General features: G+C 36.0%; 1 protein-coding gene across 11 annotated transcripts in view; it reads right to left on the bottom strand.

The window, feature by feature from the left end:
• The window catches only part of LRCH1 (leucine rich repeats and calponin homology domain containing 1), a 137,194-nt gene that overhangs the window by 32,684 nt on the left and 88,912 nt on the right, over positions 1–15,598 (bottom strand). For 3 of the 11 annotated variants that reach the window (XR_012584463.1, XR_012584460.1, XM_074565580.1), the window contains exons 10-15: positions 15,145–15,212; positions 13,986–14,072; positions 11,014–11,050; positions 10,229–10,342; positions 7,883–7,930; positions 5,867–5,939 (exon numbers count right to left, since the gene is read on the bottom strand). Coding sequence is in view for 5 of the 11 variants with exons in the window: in XM_074565580.1 (XP_074421681.1) it covers positions 5,867–5,939; positions 7,883–7,930; positions 10,229–10,342; positions 11,014–11,050; positions 13,986–14,072; positions 15,145–15,212 (427 nt within the window). In the remaining 6 variants the exon portion in view is untranslated. Of the gene's footprint in view, positions 1–63; positions 169–5,866; positions 5,940–7,882; positions 7,931–10,228; positions 10,343–11,013; positions 11,051–11,160; positions 11,251–13,985; positions 14,073–15,144; positions 15,213–15,598 lie in introns of all 11 variants that reach the window. The other 8 variants (XR_012584461.1, XR_012584465.1, XM_074565594.1 and 5 more) reach the window with 5 other exon arrangements.

Raw genomic sequence — 15,598 nt, 5'->3', positions numbered from 1 at the left:
TTTGCCATATATTCAAGGTTTCTGAAAACACAAAATTAAGTAAATTATATATGGAACACCTACCATTGTCACTGTCTCCTTCAGATGGGATACTGTAGCTAAAGTTGTCCCATGTTTGTGCCTGTGTAAGTGTGTTGAAGGAGATAGGAGGAAGACTGAGGGATGGGTCTGCTGGAGGGGAGTGACAGCCAGTCCAACCACGGTGGTGTAAGGACCAGCGAGGGGATAAAAGGGGGCAGCAGCAGTTCAGATATGGCATTAGGATTGTATGGTAATGACAAAGATGTAATTCAAAGGTGATTAATACAAAATGTGTAATTTTTGAAAAAAGAATGAAAGATGGCGCAGAATAAAAAGAACGAGAAGTTATATGTTAGTACTTGCATATCACACATTATATGCGCAGTTAAGGCTGTTAAGCTTAGCAAGATCATTGTAACCATAGCACTTCACACAACTTGTTTACAATCAAGTTTTAAGAAAAAGTACCCATAGATTTCATATTATAGCCTGATGAGTACCTTGAGACTCTGTGAATCAGAAGGTAATATCAGTTGTGAAGCTTCAGCAAGGAAAAGTTCAGAGAATAAGCATTTTGGTATTTTTTGTAACTACGTAATAAGAACACCTTCTCCCCCAAAGAAAATTTACACACCCATATAAAAACAGTATTACATTACAACTTCCTAACTGATTTTGTTAAGTAGCAACTACATTAATCCCTTGGATTCTCATTCTGTTGAAATGCGTTCTGTATGTACTACAGATGTTTTCCCTTTGTTTTAATTCACTCAATAGTACATGCAGCACTGCTTTTATTTCTTGTTGACTTCCCCCCCCAGCAATAAGTCCAAACCTACAATGGGGCCACCACCCTAGGAAAGTTTTGGTTCTCCACAACTTTTACAGACTTTCCAGGGACAAGAACAGACATACAATACCTCTACAGGGTGATCCTGAGTCTGCACCACAAGCCTTGGCAAACCTGCACTGTAGACAGTCTTCTAATAAGCATAAATTCAGTAATGATCCAACTGGGCTCCCTAAAGCATGCAAAATTGCAAATGTCTACAGAAGCTGCAACAGAGCGTGGAGACTGTTCACCAGATGACTGTAAAAAGCATGTCACGCATACAGTTCATGACCACCCATCAATTCACTACAGAGCTAAACTTGGACAGCAATACAGTCCCTGTTTTCCAACCATTCTGCCTTCTCTCCTTCAAGTAGTCATGACAACACCTCTTATTTGTTCCTCAAATCCTTCAGCAGACTTTTTTATTCCTTCTTCACCACATCTACTCTGCACTTCTGTCTCCTGTCGAGTGTGGCAAGGCTTTCCGCCCAAGCTTTCCTCAAACCTCCATTCTGCAGTGTTTCAGAACTGGACACTGACATCCTTAAAATATCTCCTCCTTGCTTCTCTTCAGCATGTCATCCCTCCTTTCAAAGCTTCCCACTGGTTTCCTATTTTCTGACACAAAATTTAAATCTCTCCTTCTCTGCCCTTCACAATGATGTCACTAATTAATGAGTTTTTCCTGTATCTCATCACAATGTTCCTTACCACTTCTGATGCAACAATTACGAACTCACTCATTTCTCGGTTTTCTACATATATTTCCGTGTTTTAACTACTGAATCCAACACACAAGCAACATTCATGAACCTCAAACTAAGCTGGAGATTATAAACTCTACTCTAAATGCTATACCATAACCCTAAATCAATTTAAAATTACTATGTAGATCAAAAAGCAGCTAAAACCATTTAATATTAGAAGAAAGTCAAAGGTAAAGTTTCAGTAAGCACAGAAAGTCCCTATTTTATACCACTCCAAATAAATAATCATAAGGAACTTTATCACATAGACTTCCTCCTTCCCACAATTCTGGAATCTGTATTAACATGATGATAATTCAGACAGTGTCATATAAAACTTCACCTTAAACTTCTCTCTACACTCAACCATTCAAGAGCTCGCTCCCTTTAGTCATGTCTTTTTCCAAAGCCAGTTTACTGCTTCTGGCTGTTGGGCCACCAGATCGGCTGAACCTGAGAGTCAGCACAACTTAAGTTCCAAGCAGAGTCAACACTGGGTAAGAGAACGTGGATTTATGGCAAATGGTAAACAGTCTTTAATTATGCTGGCAATTAGGATTCTCATCATTTTCCAAAGAAAACAGATAGTGCTGTTAGGTAAGAACACAAATGGAAATAATAAATATCCAGAGATCAGAAAAACAGTAAGTAGCACTCAAAGGAGGGAAAAATGTCAGGTTCTAATGATCATTATGTGTTTCAACAAACTTGAAAGACGGTGAGGCGAGCACGTCTACAGATACTAATGCTGGGCTTCAAATCAGAACCATAGAATGGGTTGGGTTGGAAGGGACCTTAAAGATAGATCACCTAGTTCCAACCCCCTGCCATGGGCAGGGACACCTCCCACTAGACCAGGTTGCTCAAAGCCCCATCCAACCTGGCCTTGAACATTTCCAGGGAGCGGAAATCCTCTACAAGTTATTGAAATAAATACACTGGATTCACAAGTAAGATAGGCTATGTAAACACCTGCGTAAGGGAACAACTCTTCACAAGACAAACTGTTTTGTGATTGAGATTTGTCAGTGCTTCTTTTAGCTTCTGAAGGTACAATTTATTTTTTTTTTAACCTTGTTCAGCAGAAACTATGAAACACAGTGACCTCAAAATGTCACAGAACAAAAGCAAAAAATATTCTTGAGTACTGCAAGATGTATTAGTAGATGCTCAGGTTTCAAGGTTTGGCACATTAAAGATACCGTGGCAAGAAACTGCAAGAAACACTCAGTTTCAACAATTAGCACCACTCTGAACATTTTAATCAATTCATGATCAAAGAGTTTAAATTTATTAACTATTTTGACTGATCCCTTTTACGAGATAAAAAGCACCTCCCAAGAGCAAAACTATGGTTCTAAGAAAACTTGTAATTGTTGGGTTTTTTCGATGGTAATATTGTAAAGTTTTCAAAATTAATGTGAATTTGAGAAGCCCATACTCTATGAAAGTATTTAAAATACAGGAGGAAATATTCTGAAAAATTAAAAAAATGCTCTGTCTTTTTACCTCCTATGTAGCATCTGACCCTTGAAAAGAATCTGTCAAGAAGTCAAAACACGTTCATTACCTTTCAAAACATTTTCTTTGGGTACCATGTCAGCCATCAGATATGAATTTTCCCAATGTTTTGCCTAGCTTTAAAATGAAAGAATAAAAGGACCTTCAGTCCTGAACATATATCAGTATGTACTAACACAGAAGTTTAAGCCACTGCGGTTTATCCTCTGGAAGCACTTCCATTTGTGCATGTACTTCAAAAAACTGGAATCCTTACCAGAAGTCTAGAACAGTTTACTTTCACCTTTCCAAGAGACATAAATCATTATGAAACAATGAGGGGGAAAAACAGTCAAATAGAAAGCAACATTCATTTAAAATAGATTAAAATAAACACAGTGAAAATAAACTCTCAAATTTCAGAAAAGTATGTTTGCACATATTTTCCTTGAAAATTTGCCACTATGTTTTCCACAGAGAACGATGTACACATTTCAGTTAGGACATTTTAATGTTCTCTTAATCTTGCACTCAGATTTAAAAGATTTATAGAAGCAAGTAATTCAAATGTAAGCTCTAATAAAGTTAAATAGCTAAAACTCATTTCTAATGAGTTTTAAGGTTTACCTTAAGGTCAAGAAGAACTGAAATGTAAAAAGCTATTAAAATAAACTACAAACTGAGCTGAAAAAACTTTCCCGGATCACAGAATTGCTAGACCCCTAGACTAGCTCAGTGCTAGGACAATAAGGCAGTATATAATTAACAAACACAAATTCAAACAGTGATAGGATGGGTCAAACTCATACAAAACTTGCACAGAGTTTTAAAGGAAATACACTGAAGAAACTAGAGACATGGCAAGGTAACCAGCTTTAATGGGAGAAACATGCCAGTATTTTCAGTCATCTGCTACTTCTATCTGTAAATTATTCTTATGTGTTAGCATAAGTTCTAGGGTGGGAGCAGGAGAGGAAACAATATGCAGCTTCCCTACTCTTTGCAGGGTTGCATTTTGTTACATTGTGCTAGGCAGCTAATATACTTTCTTTTTATCTGAAGTTGGACCTAAAGTTTTACTATTGCCAAATTCCCCTGTCTTCCCATGGCATAAATTCCCATGACTGAAACTGGATGTGATGAGGTGAAAGACTGTGCAGTAATGGCTCTCGGTTGGTGACTCTGTAGTGTATGATCTGGCAAGGAAAACTACATCAGGTTATCAAGTTTTCTGCAACTCATAGCTGTGACCAAAAGACACTATAGCATCGGCATACTCAAAGTGATTCAAATATATTAATTTGAATTTGTACAGTGCAGAAAATCAACAGATTAGAACCAACAGACTTTGGTATTTAATGAGGCTGTACACAGCTGCAATATAGATGGGGGAAGAACTGTAGGAGCTGTGCACATCTGGTCTTCCATCATGCGACTTGAAGGATTTGTTGCAAAGGACTGCAACCATTGCAATCCAGTCTTCCCAGAAACCCTCTAAAAAATGATTCACTGGGCTATTTTGCTCTGACCTATTACAGTCATTAAGTACAGGACATCTTGGCACACTGATACACCAAGATTCACAGGCGTACGTTAAACTAACCCTCAAACAAGAAGTTCGAGAACTGCTCAGAACTAAGAAATGCAACTGAACGGGTCCGTCAAACTGCATATCATAACTAACATACATGAGAAATTTAAAGTATCTTCTTTATGAAACAATGTTGGTTCAATACCATTTTCTTTGCTTTTTAAACCTTTTTTTTTTTTTTTTTTTTAGAAAAAACCACAAATCTATGGGTACAATTTCTAAAACATGCAAATGTGAAACTGCTGCCATTATTGCCAAGATATTTTGTTATGGAAACTACAAGCTTGTAGTGGTTTACCAGCACTTGATTAAAAGCATCTATGGTGAATGTGAGAAACCAGGATTAGTCTTAGGATGCTGAAACATACTGAAAAAACTACAGTTATTCTTTAGAGGTGATGTGAGATGACTTAACAACATGACTACCTCAGCACAGAGAAGATAAAAACTGAGTTTAATCCTGTAGCTAATCCTGTTTTTAAAGGAAGCTGTTATCCAAGCCCTCGAATGCATCAATGGTTTGGGGGTTGGGTTTTTTCTTTCTGTTTTGTTTGTTTTCATAAATTGTTGCTTGTTAAAGGATTGACAATTATGCAGATTTAGTGCATTTCAAATTCATTAAACTCAGCGCTGGCTGAAGTAAACATCTAATCTTCCTATAATGCTTGATCCTTACACAAGCATAACTACTGAAAGACTCATTACAATGAGCAATTTTCAGAGCAAAGCGTTTTCCAAACAAGCCTAACTATTCACATATATTATTCAGCCAAATCTAAACTGTATCACTACATGCCAATTAAGCAAAAATCATATTTCACTGATTATGCTAGCACATATTATATATATGTATACATGTATAAAACGTGTATTTATATAAACACACATATATTTTTAAAACATATATATATAATTTGATAAAACACCTGATTTATTAGGAAGGGATGAAAATTTGATCCATATATAATGCGCCAAATACATATTTGTTACAAATTCAATCTTGATGCAAACCTATAACCTTAAAGTGTTCTAATCTTATTCTAACTGTTGTATAGAAAATGTTTCATCACTGCCTTCTTAAGGGAAGAAAAGTACAGACAACTATTAATAACACAGACGTGAAAAAAGAAAAAAAAGTACCCACAAATTGGTTAATTTTCTTTCCCACAGTACCTGATCGTGGCTTCAGGCCAAAAGGGATTGTAGTGTTTGTCGTAGGAGACATTGTCGGACTTTTATCTTTGTTCTGTGTAATTAAAGAACATATATGTAAGTCAGAGTAACATCCAGAATATCTCAGCACAACTGATTCTATAAAACGCAAAAGTTAATGCTGCGCACTGCAACTATTCCACCATAATCTGATGACAACGTAGCCTCCCTTTTTTATTCCGTCCTATTCCTTTGCTGGAAAAGATGAGTTTCTGACCAAAGACTTGAAGATATTCCTCCTAGCTATAAGCGAGCTCGATTATTTCTCAGTTTTTTCTCATGTAATCACTTGGTTCCATCAAACATAGATTTTTGTGTCTTAGTACATTTAGAAAAACAAAGCAAAACCACTTTTTTTTTTCTTACATACATTTGTTTCTTTCACAGAAAGAAACCATTCTGCATGGTATTTTCTATGCAACACAATTTCTGTATAAAAAGCAGAAAAGAGTAAGTTATGCATACACCTCAGAGCACGACTGTGCTTGACCTTGAACTATGCTAACAGTTGCAGCAGGAAGAATGGAGTAGCAGGGTACAGGAGGTGAGGTATAATCATCAAAACACCAATGGTAATATAGAAAGAGTTCTATAACCAAACTCCGTAATGGGAATCCTATTTAAAAAGTGATTCCTCAGGGAGCCAGGAACTATAGAAGTCCCCTCACCAACACTGGTGGAAAGTGGCTGGGTCCTCATGAATTTTCAAGATGCTCATATACACTGCAACGCAGAGGGAGAAGCCCTGTTTCTGCACAGAAAAAAGGAAGGGGAAAAAATCTCCATAAGGAGGTCCCTACTGTTTCCCTTTTTGACTTTCTGCTGAGATTCGCACTGTGAAAGTGATAGGATCAATAAAAAATCAGACTCCTCTCTGAAAATTAACCAAGGACATGACAACTGTGCAAAAACAAATTGCAGTGAAATCAATAGAAACTCTTGTGGAACAAGAACAGTCAAAAAAAAATCTAGCAGAATGAACAAAATGTAAAAAAAAAAATAATGTGTTTTATACTAAACTACATAACTCACTCAAACAGCCTTATCAGAAAGTATATTTTTATACCCTAGTAAATCCTTTTGACGACAAGAATAAACCACAGGCCAAATAAGCCACATAGCCATTACTAATGAACTCAGTCATATTTTCTGTGATATTCAATTACATGTTTCATTTAGGTGTCCTGGTTTGAGGTAAAACAGAACCAATTTTCTGATTTGTAATTTTACTTTTTAGCTGGGCCTCTTCTAACTGACTAAACTCTGAAATTAACAGCACATTGTTCAGAAGCTGTTCACTCTCAGAGTGATAAGACCTGGTTATACCGAGGAACGGTATGCACAGAGGCTCTTGCTTATACTTATTGCTGTAACAACCAAGGTCAGCTAACCTCGCTCTTTGCCCCGTTAGAGGGTCGGAAGTGGAAAAGCATTGAGGGGTCCCACCTGTATGGAGGAGCAGACAGGACAGGTGACCCAAAACTAACCAACAGGGTATTCCATCCCATCTGCATCACACTCAGCTGAGGGATCAAAAGGTCAAGTCTCTTTCTTTAATGGCCAACGTCCAAGGAGGACCCTGTCTGTTTGTCTGCCTTTTGATCCCAATCCAAGCATTCCTAACTCCAGATCCGGAATTCAGCTCCTGTCTGTCTCTGACTCCAGTCTGGGACTTTCCCTGTGCCTGCTGGTGACTCAATCGTCATCCTGGGAGCTGGATACGGTTTTGTACATACTGTGTATTTTTTTTTAATTATTATTTATTATTTCTTTATTTATTGTTATTTTCATTAAAGTACTTTAGTTCTTTTTCTAAACTCATAAATCTCTTTCTCTCTTCCTCTCCTCTCTTTGAAGGGGGGGCGGGGAGGGCCATCTGTCATTCTAATTGGCCAATCCGGCCAAAACCACAACATTAGTATACGAACCATTCATATAAAACATATAAGAGACAAACAAATGGCACTAGCATCTTACCTCATTGTGAGAGGCTTGCCCACTTGTATTCCAAACAATTAGATCATTCTGCGTGTTTGGAAAAAAAGAAAAGATCATTTCATCAACTACATTAGTGATACACCACAACAGGATATTTTACTCGTGATACTCAGATACACATTGATACGTAATTCATTTTTTTCACTGAAACAATTAATTTTCATGAATAATAAATATTTGTACTGCTAGTTGAACGTCATTGAAAAAACCTTGTGGAAATTATTTGCACAGATTTGTCATACATTTTTTAGTTTCAATCCTAAGTGATTACAACTGCATTTATAAGCTTTTAATATTTGTTAGTTCAAATGCAGTATCCAATTTTGCCTTACAGATTCTGTAATTAAACTGTCACCAAGAGTTTAACCTGAAAATATAGATTTTTAATATAGATTTGAAGATACGTATTCTGTAACCAATTAATTTTATAATTGCAATATAACATACCTTTTGTTACCACTTCTGCAATAGTTAAATTGGAAACATGTAAGCCATGTTAATAAATATGAAATGCAACCAATAATTCTGCATCAGTAACAACTCAGTCAGCAGAGACACAGCTGGCATAACTAAAACCACATTATAATTCAATTCAAAAATCATTTCCGTAGGGCCAATTCTTTTTTTTTTTTTTCAATAAATAAAAAACGGGAGAAAAAAAAAAAAAGACAGAAGTTGGAACACTTGGTCCCAACAGTCACAGAGCTTTCCAAAAGCTAGCAAGATGGGAAAGAAGATCACACACCCATCTTCATGATCTTTCGTGGCTACTTTCGAAGCCTAAAAAAAAATTCTTCAACTTTAGACATCTTTCAGAATATTACCGCAACCACTGTATTAGCTAGAATAAACACAAAGAAATCTTACTCATCTGGTCCCAGCCAGTTCTCCCCGTGACTCGCACACGTGGGCACTCCTGTGCTCAGGGACTATGTGCTTGCGACAGGCCCGCTAGTTATGCCTACGTTGCAGGTCTAATCTCTCTCACAGCATGCAGGTCACTAGTCAGAATTCTGAATTTATGCTAAATTGAATTAATTTAGTAACACAGGTAGTAACATAAGCCCTTAGTGTACTACACAGAATGCAGCACGATTAAATACTTGCTTCTGAAAAATGTGTTTCCATTTCATGGAACGTGTCTAGTGCTTTCAGCTGCATAACACAGTCCAGGTCAGGCCCCCTACAAGTGTTTAGGCAGATTTATTTCTTCTTTTTAAAAGGTTCTTAAAAGTGAATCAGCAGCATCCTTGTTATACAGAGACCACAGACATTTTGACACTGAATTAACCTTATCTGTTCATCTCAGCAACACAGTAAGAACTGTTCCAAATAAAGCGTGGTAACCCCAACATACAACCATATAACAAGAGAGATGAACCAACCCTTTTTTTTTATTAGATATTTTGAAGAAAAGACAAATTTAAGACCAACAAAATCACAAGGATATCATAGGAATATTTGACGTTAATGGTGATTATACAGGAGTATGTGAAGAGCATCAAGATAAACCAGATTCAATCTATGTCTGGATAAGACAGACCGTAACATATAATATATCTCATATATATAATCTATATTTTTATATATTATATAAAAATATTTTAAAATATATACTTTTGTATATCATGTAATATATAAAAATATGTAATATGTAATATTTTAGAATATATATATTTTTGTATATATACCAATATATACAGAACATTATGTAATTTTGTTCGCAGAATCTTCTTGCAAAAGCAGTCACAAAAATCCCTACACAAACAAGTTCTGAAGTAGTAACGTGTGCACCAAATATTTAAATTAATTTTTTCCATAGTTTTTCATTTCTGGATCATTGCAATGTACACAAAACTTAAAATACTTCTGAAACTTTAAAACAATTACCTCAATCTGTTTGTAATGTTAAACAGTCTGTTTGTAATATAAACAAATTAAAAATACTGTTGTTAATAAAAACTTAGTAGCTACAAGAGTATTTGGGGTGACAGGGAAGAGGAATCAGGTGTTTCATTTTATTGAAGATCTAACTTCAAGTGACTTACTTTTTCCAGGGAAAAGCAACCACTGCAACTACTACAGTGTTTACTGGAAGAAAAGGCTCTATTAATTTAATTACATCCTTCTCTTAAGGTCTTAATCAACTTCCCATTCACAGCCAAATCTTCAGATTCATGCTAAGGCAAAAAAAAAAAAACCCACCAAAACCAAACAAAACAAACAACAGGCCTAAACCCACTATTATCTCTACACAGAAAGTGACAGAATGCAACAATCCATTCCAAATGTTTCTGCATTTATTGCATCCAGACACCTCCATACCTGACTCAATGACCATTTTTCACCCTGTTCACATGTTCTCACTTCAGGCTTTGCTTTCTCCATAATCAATTCCCTCCTCCTCTGAAATTCTAGTTCCTCTTCAGCATTTTCTCTCTGTAAGATTAAAAATTCTTTAGACCGCCTATCACTGGAAATAGAACTGTATCTTTTTTTTGCATAAAATTACATCAGAAGTATTTATTACAGATACCGCATCCTTGCAGTTCCAGTGCTAAAAGGTACATCATTTAAATCTAACCAAAGTACGTCATAAAGAACACGGGTTCACCAGTCAGGCTACAGATCAAATAACAAGCAGCACATATCACACCGTACAACTCCAAATCACACTTTATATACTGTCTGTAACTATGGTGACAGTGCTCTGGCAAATCACTAATTTTTAGTTAAAGTATTTTTAGGGTTATCCTTAGTGAATGTACTGTTTTCCTATACCAGAACAGGCAGATAGGGGGGGTGGGATGGTAGACAAGTATGCACAGCTGAGCTATGAACTGCCATACATCAAAGCTGCACATGGGGGGTGGGGGGGGTGGGGGAACCTAAGATGAAAAACTAACTGAAAAACTCAGAAAAATTTTAAGTATACACATGCAAAAAAATAAAAGCAATTCCATAAAAATGTTAAAGAAGAACTAGTTTTGTCCTCCATCCTACTAAATTTTTTCCTTCCCTACTTGGTAGATTAATAGTTGATGAAATTGTTGGCCCATTTCCTGTCTTCCCCCCCCAAATATTTTGTCATAATACACTCATAAACGTACCTGACCAAGGGAAGACATCTCCATCTGCATTTGACCACTATGTATAAAGATAAACAAATGCAAATATGTAATTCATTGTGTAGAAACTTGAATATGGTTAATCTAGCAAATGCATTATTTTTATCTAAAAAAGGTAGATAAACACACTTTACTGTAGACTCCTGAAATTCTAAAGCTGTTGCTGGTTCCATGGGATACAGATTCACAGCACTGCTCTCTGAAATATCCATGCTTAATCTGCAAGGTTTGAAATAAAAACATTGCACTGGGGTATAGCTTTGGTAACCGTTCTGTTCAGTATTTAATTTCAAATAAATGGATATACAAAATACCTCTGTAGTCATGGTTTTAACCTGCTCAGTGTTCTCTCAACTTTTTGAAATGCCTCCTGATGCTTCACTGTCACCAGTTCAATCATTATTCTATTTATTTTATTGTTTTGTTTATTATTAAATATTTTTGTTCATTATTGATCACCAGATTAATCATTATTAATCATGAATTAATGTTAATGCTTTCATCTGCAAAACGTCACCCTGAGCAATGGCTTGTATCAAAACAAAAGGACCTGTTTACTATCAAAAACCATGCCATTATCTAGAAGATGGTAGATTTCTATATCCAACCTCTAGCGCCCTGTGTTCAAATAGAAGCCACAGTCCCGATTAGATATTAAAATTTAATTTACAGCGTATGAAAATAAAGCAGCACAACAATAAATTCACAACAGACGACGATCCGAAAGAAAGCAGTGAATATAAGAATCTGAAGCAAACATCTGGAAATACTGAAAAAGGTTGAGTCTGAAATCTTTTTCCTTTCCAGAACTGAAATGCTGCTTCTGCAGGTTTGAAACTGCAGAACACGAGGACAACAATAACTCGACAGGTGTTTTACAAGTTTAATAGTCATATCCATGAGTGAAAATAGCTCCAATTGCTGTGCTCTACACACTGAACTCTAGTCAGTGCACGTTAGGCACGTCAGCATCACCTACTGTTTCAGCCCCTACAGGGATTTCCCATTCTAACTCCTAAACTGCCTTCAGCGTGAGATAGGGATAATTCTAGCTAGAGCTAGTTATTTCAACTAGGTTACCCTGACTAGGTGATTAGAGTTATACTGATGCACAAAGGAAACATCTTTGGGGAAAGTTATAATTTTTGACATGCTCTAGGTTTACATTAAAAGTAGTGGAAGCTTTTGTGCATCTTAAACTAAGGAGCAATGGAAGCATTTAAATTCCTTTGTGGATCTGGATAAAGACACAAAAACTATTCAGTATGAAAACCAAAATTTTCTCACACTGCTTTATGTGATGCAAGTATATAACAAACTACCATGTAATCCAGTAATTATAAAAGAAATTATGAGGAACGCATGGCCCAGAGGATTGAAAGTCTGCAGCATCATTTGGCAAATATTAAGTACCCCGGTGTATCTTGCTGGGTAAGCCTGGACGTTCACATACAGGAGACATATATTGAAACACCTATATAACGCTCAGTAAATTAAAAAGAAATACTCATAGTTTAAGGTTAGAAAAAGAAAGAGCAGCCACAGAAAAGCCTAAACCCACTATGTAAAAAACTAGAAGAAAAATACAGACATGCATGACACCATTAGCTATTTTTAAAAGCCCCATTTCAAATTTCCTATAGTGTTACTAACGAAAGCACATCTGAATATGCATAGAGAAACAGATTCATTTTCCGTATTTTCTTGTCATTTTTAATTTAACAAGAAAAGCCAAGTATGTAGGAATTATTCGGGCAATATTTGACAAAACACAAAATGACAAAGTAATAAGCCCCATACGAGGTGCAGGAGCAATGGTATACTATCACACACAAACCACAGGAACTAAAAAGCTTTCCTAATTTGTATGACTTTTTAGGAAGCAAAAATACTTGTGATTCAAGTATTTAGTATATTATTCCAGAATTCAAGTATTCCCTATATGATTCAAAATAATCCAGATGATTGTCACTAGAAATACTAACAGGAGTGCATTTCTGTCGTAAAAAGTAGGAAGGTCTGCTAGGTGAAAAAATGGTATCAAAGTAGGCATTTAAACTAAAGAACAGTGTAGTCACAAGAACAAACAGCCAAGGGAAGAAGGAGAAACAAGGATACTTTAGGCTGGAAGTGACAAGGAGGTTTCTAGTCTTCAGACAAATAAAGCTCTAAACCAGCTACCTCATAGAACAGAAGTAGTGAAGAAAAATGAGTTACCTTGTTTTGAAGTGAACTTAATCAAATTTTGAAGAAAAGCAATAGCAAGCATCTGGACAGAACTACCTACATCGCTCTTTTCAGTAGGACAAGTGTTTATTTTCTTGTAAACATTTATTCCTTTGTTTATTCACAGATCCAGAGTCATTCCACCTGACTTTAGCCACTTGAAATAAGCACCTAAACTATAAAACCTTGCCTTCTTGTAGTCAGGGAAAATCTAAATAACTTTCTCTAGCTGCCTCTTCCTCTTTCCCCTTTTGATTTCAGAGGAAAGCTACAGAAACTTCACCACTAATTCAGGCACCTCCTTTATATGCTCCATTGAGGTAGGATGAAGCTGGGCCAGAAAACCTTCTCCAATCCCCATAAAATACACCAAGCATGATTAAGTAGAGGAGAGTTTATAGTCCCCTAGAAGAAATGTAACTATCCTAGACAAAACTTCAGAAAATCACAGTAGTGTACACGAGATGAATGGTTAAGATGTGTCTCCACCTCTAAATTTAGGTTTCTTTTATACCTGAAATCCTTCTTAATTTAATGGTAATCTTGTCTAGATACTCAGAGCACATTTCCTGCTTAATTGTCTAAACGTCCCCTGAAAAACATTGATATGCTAAAAAAGCACTTCATAACTCCAGAGAACTTTCAATTATCAGTTCAAAAAGAACTCTAAAGTCATTCACAAAAATTGTAAATACATTACATTAACATAGCAGCTATTGTAAGCGTACCTGTTGGGATCTTGTAATAAATCTACTGCTTCTCTTAGTTGTTCTATCATTGCTATATCAATAGTTTGTTCTTCTGATAAATTTATTCTATAACAGAAAACAAAAGCATTCTAAAAAAGAGGTACAACAGCAATTATCAAGGGTAGTCTGAATTTTAGTTTGTGAGCTGTATCTTCCAACTGGCATGCAAACTCTACAGAGGAGAAAAAACAGCCTCTGTACACACAGTATGTGCACAGTATGTCCTGAATTTATGGAAAGAGTTTCTTTTGAAAAAATTCTCCAGCACCTTGTCTTTAACAAAGCCCCCGACCCAATACATACACAAACAAATGCAATGAACTAAAACTTTTAGCATTCAATTAAACAGACTGACTTCTAAAATTGAAAAGTTTTTTACCAATATTTGACTCTTATCAACTGCCCTCACCACACGTATTGTTTTAACATAAGTTCTAAATACAATGACTCTTTTAATGGACCAGCATGCTTTCTTTTGCTTTTCAAGATCAGTAATTCTTTTTGGGGTTTAGACACACAAACACCTGATAGTTCTGCCAATAAGGCTCTTTCAGAAAGTACTTATTCTTCCCTTCCTTCAGTTTTTGGTTTTAAATCATATAGGACTCCACTGTTCTACTTAGTGACAACTTCACTGTCATGCTAAAGACCCTCTTCTTATGCACTCTCCTCAGCAATTGATGTTCACTTGCTCTGTTCTTGAATTGATGTCTATGAATTAATGATTGCTTTAGGGTTAAAATTATGACAAAAGACGAAAAAAGACTGAGGGACTTTTTCCAATTAAATTACTTTTTTTTAAATGTACATTAAATTTAGATCTTATAAGTTTTGATAAAATCTTTTTTTTTTTAACAGTGCCATTAACAGACTAAATATCAAAATACCTGGTTAAAAAGCTTGCATTCTACATAGGTAAAAATACTGCAGCATTATTGGTGCATACAAATTAGTTGTCATATAACATTCACTCTATTCGGCAAGAATGTGTAAACATTGAGCACACATAAAATGCAAGGCTGTGCTTCTGTCATGCCTCCAAGTCTACAAAATTATTAACTGATAAGGAAATGCCAGTTCTGGTCAATCTAATGAAATGAGACAGCTAATTACTAATAGATACATTAAAAATACTTACATTTCGTCTGTTTGCCATTGTGTGTCCTCTTCTATTCTCAATAATTCATCACACTCAGCTGCTCTGCTCTGTAAGCAGACAAAGCGATATTGAGAACTGAACTTTGCAATTAAGTAGGCAGATAAATTTTGCTTTTAGACTCAGCCCTGACCTAATTTATACAACAGTTTAAGGTGGCTAGTTGAAGCAATCCAACCCTGCTGCTCCACTCCTCACTCTACCCCCTTTTAAGATACCGATTACAAGATCTTCTATTCACTATGCAGATTTTATTGAGGTCAACAGCCCTTACCCTCCTTTAACTGTAGAAAGAAAGTCAAGCAGCATGAGAATTCTTCACTCTATGTCCCAGATTTAATTTGTGCCTTTCTGGTGTATGCAAACAATGCTTCCATTAAGCACAATCCTAACTCTCCTCTTACTTGCTCTCCTTCTGCAGCTAGATTTGTTTACA

Source organism: Larus michahellis, chromosome 1, assembly GCF_964199755.1.
Source record: "Larus michahellis chromosome 1, bLarMic1.1, whole genome shotgun sequence".
Classification (NCBI taxonomy): Eukaryota; Metazoa; Chordata; class Aves; order Charadriiformes; family Laridae; genus Larus; species Larus michahellis.
Note: the sequence above shows the minus strand (reverse complement) of the source record. Positions and strands in the feature narration are given on the sequence as shown.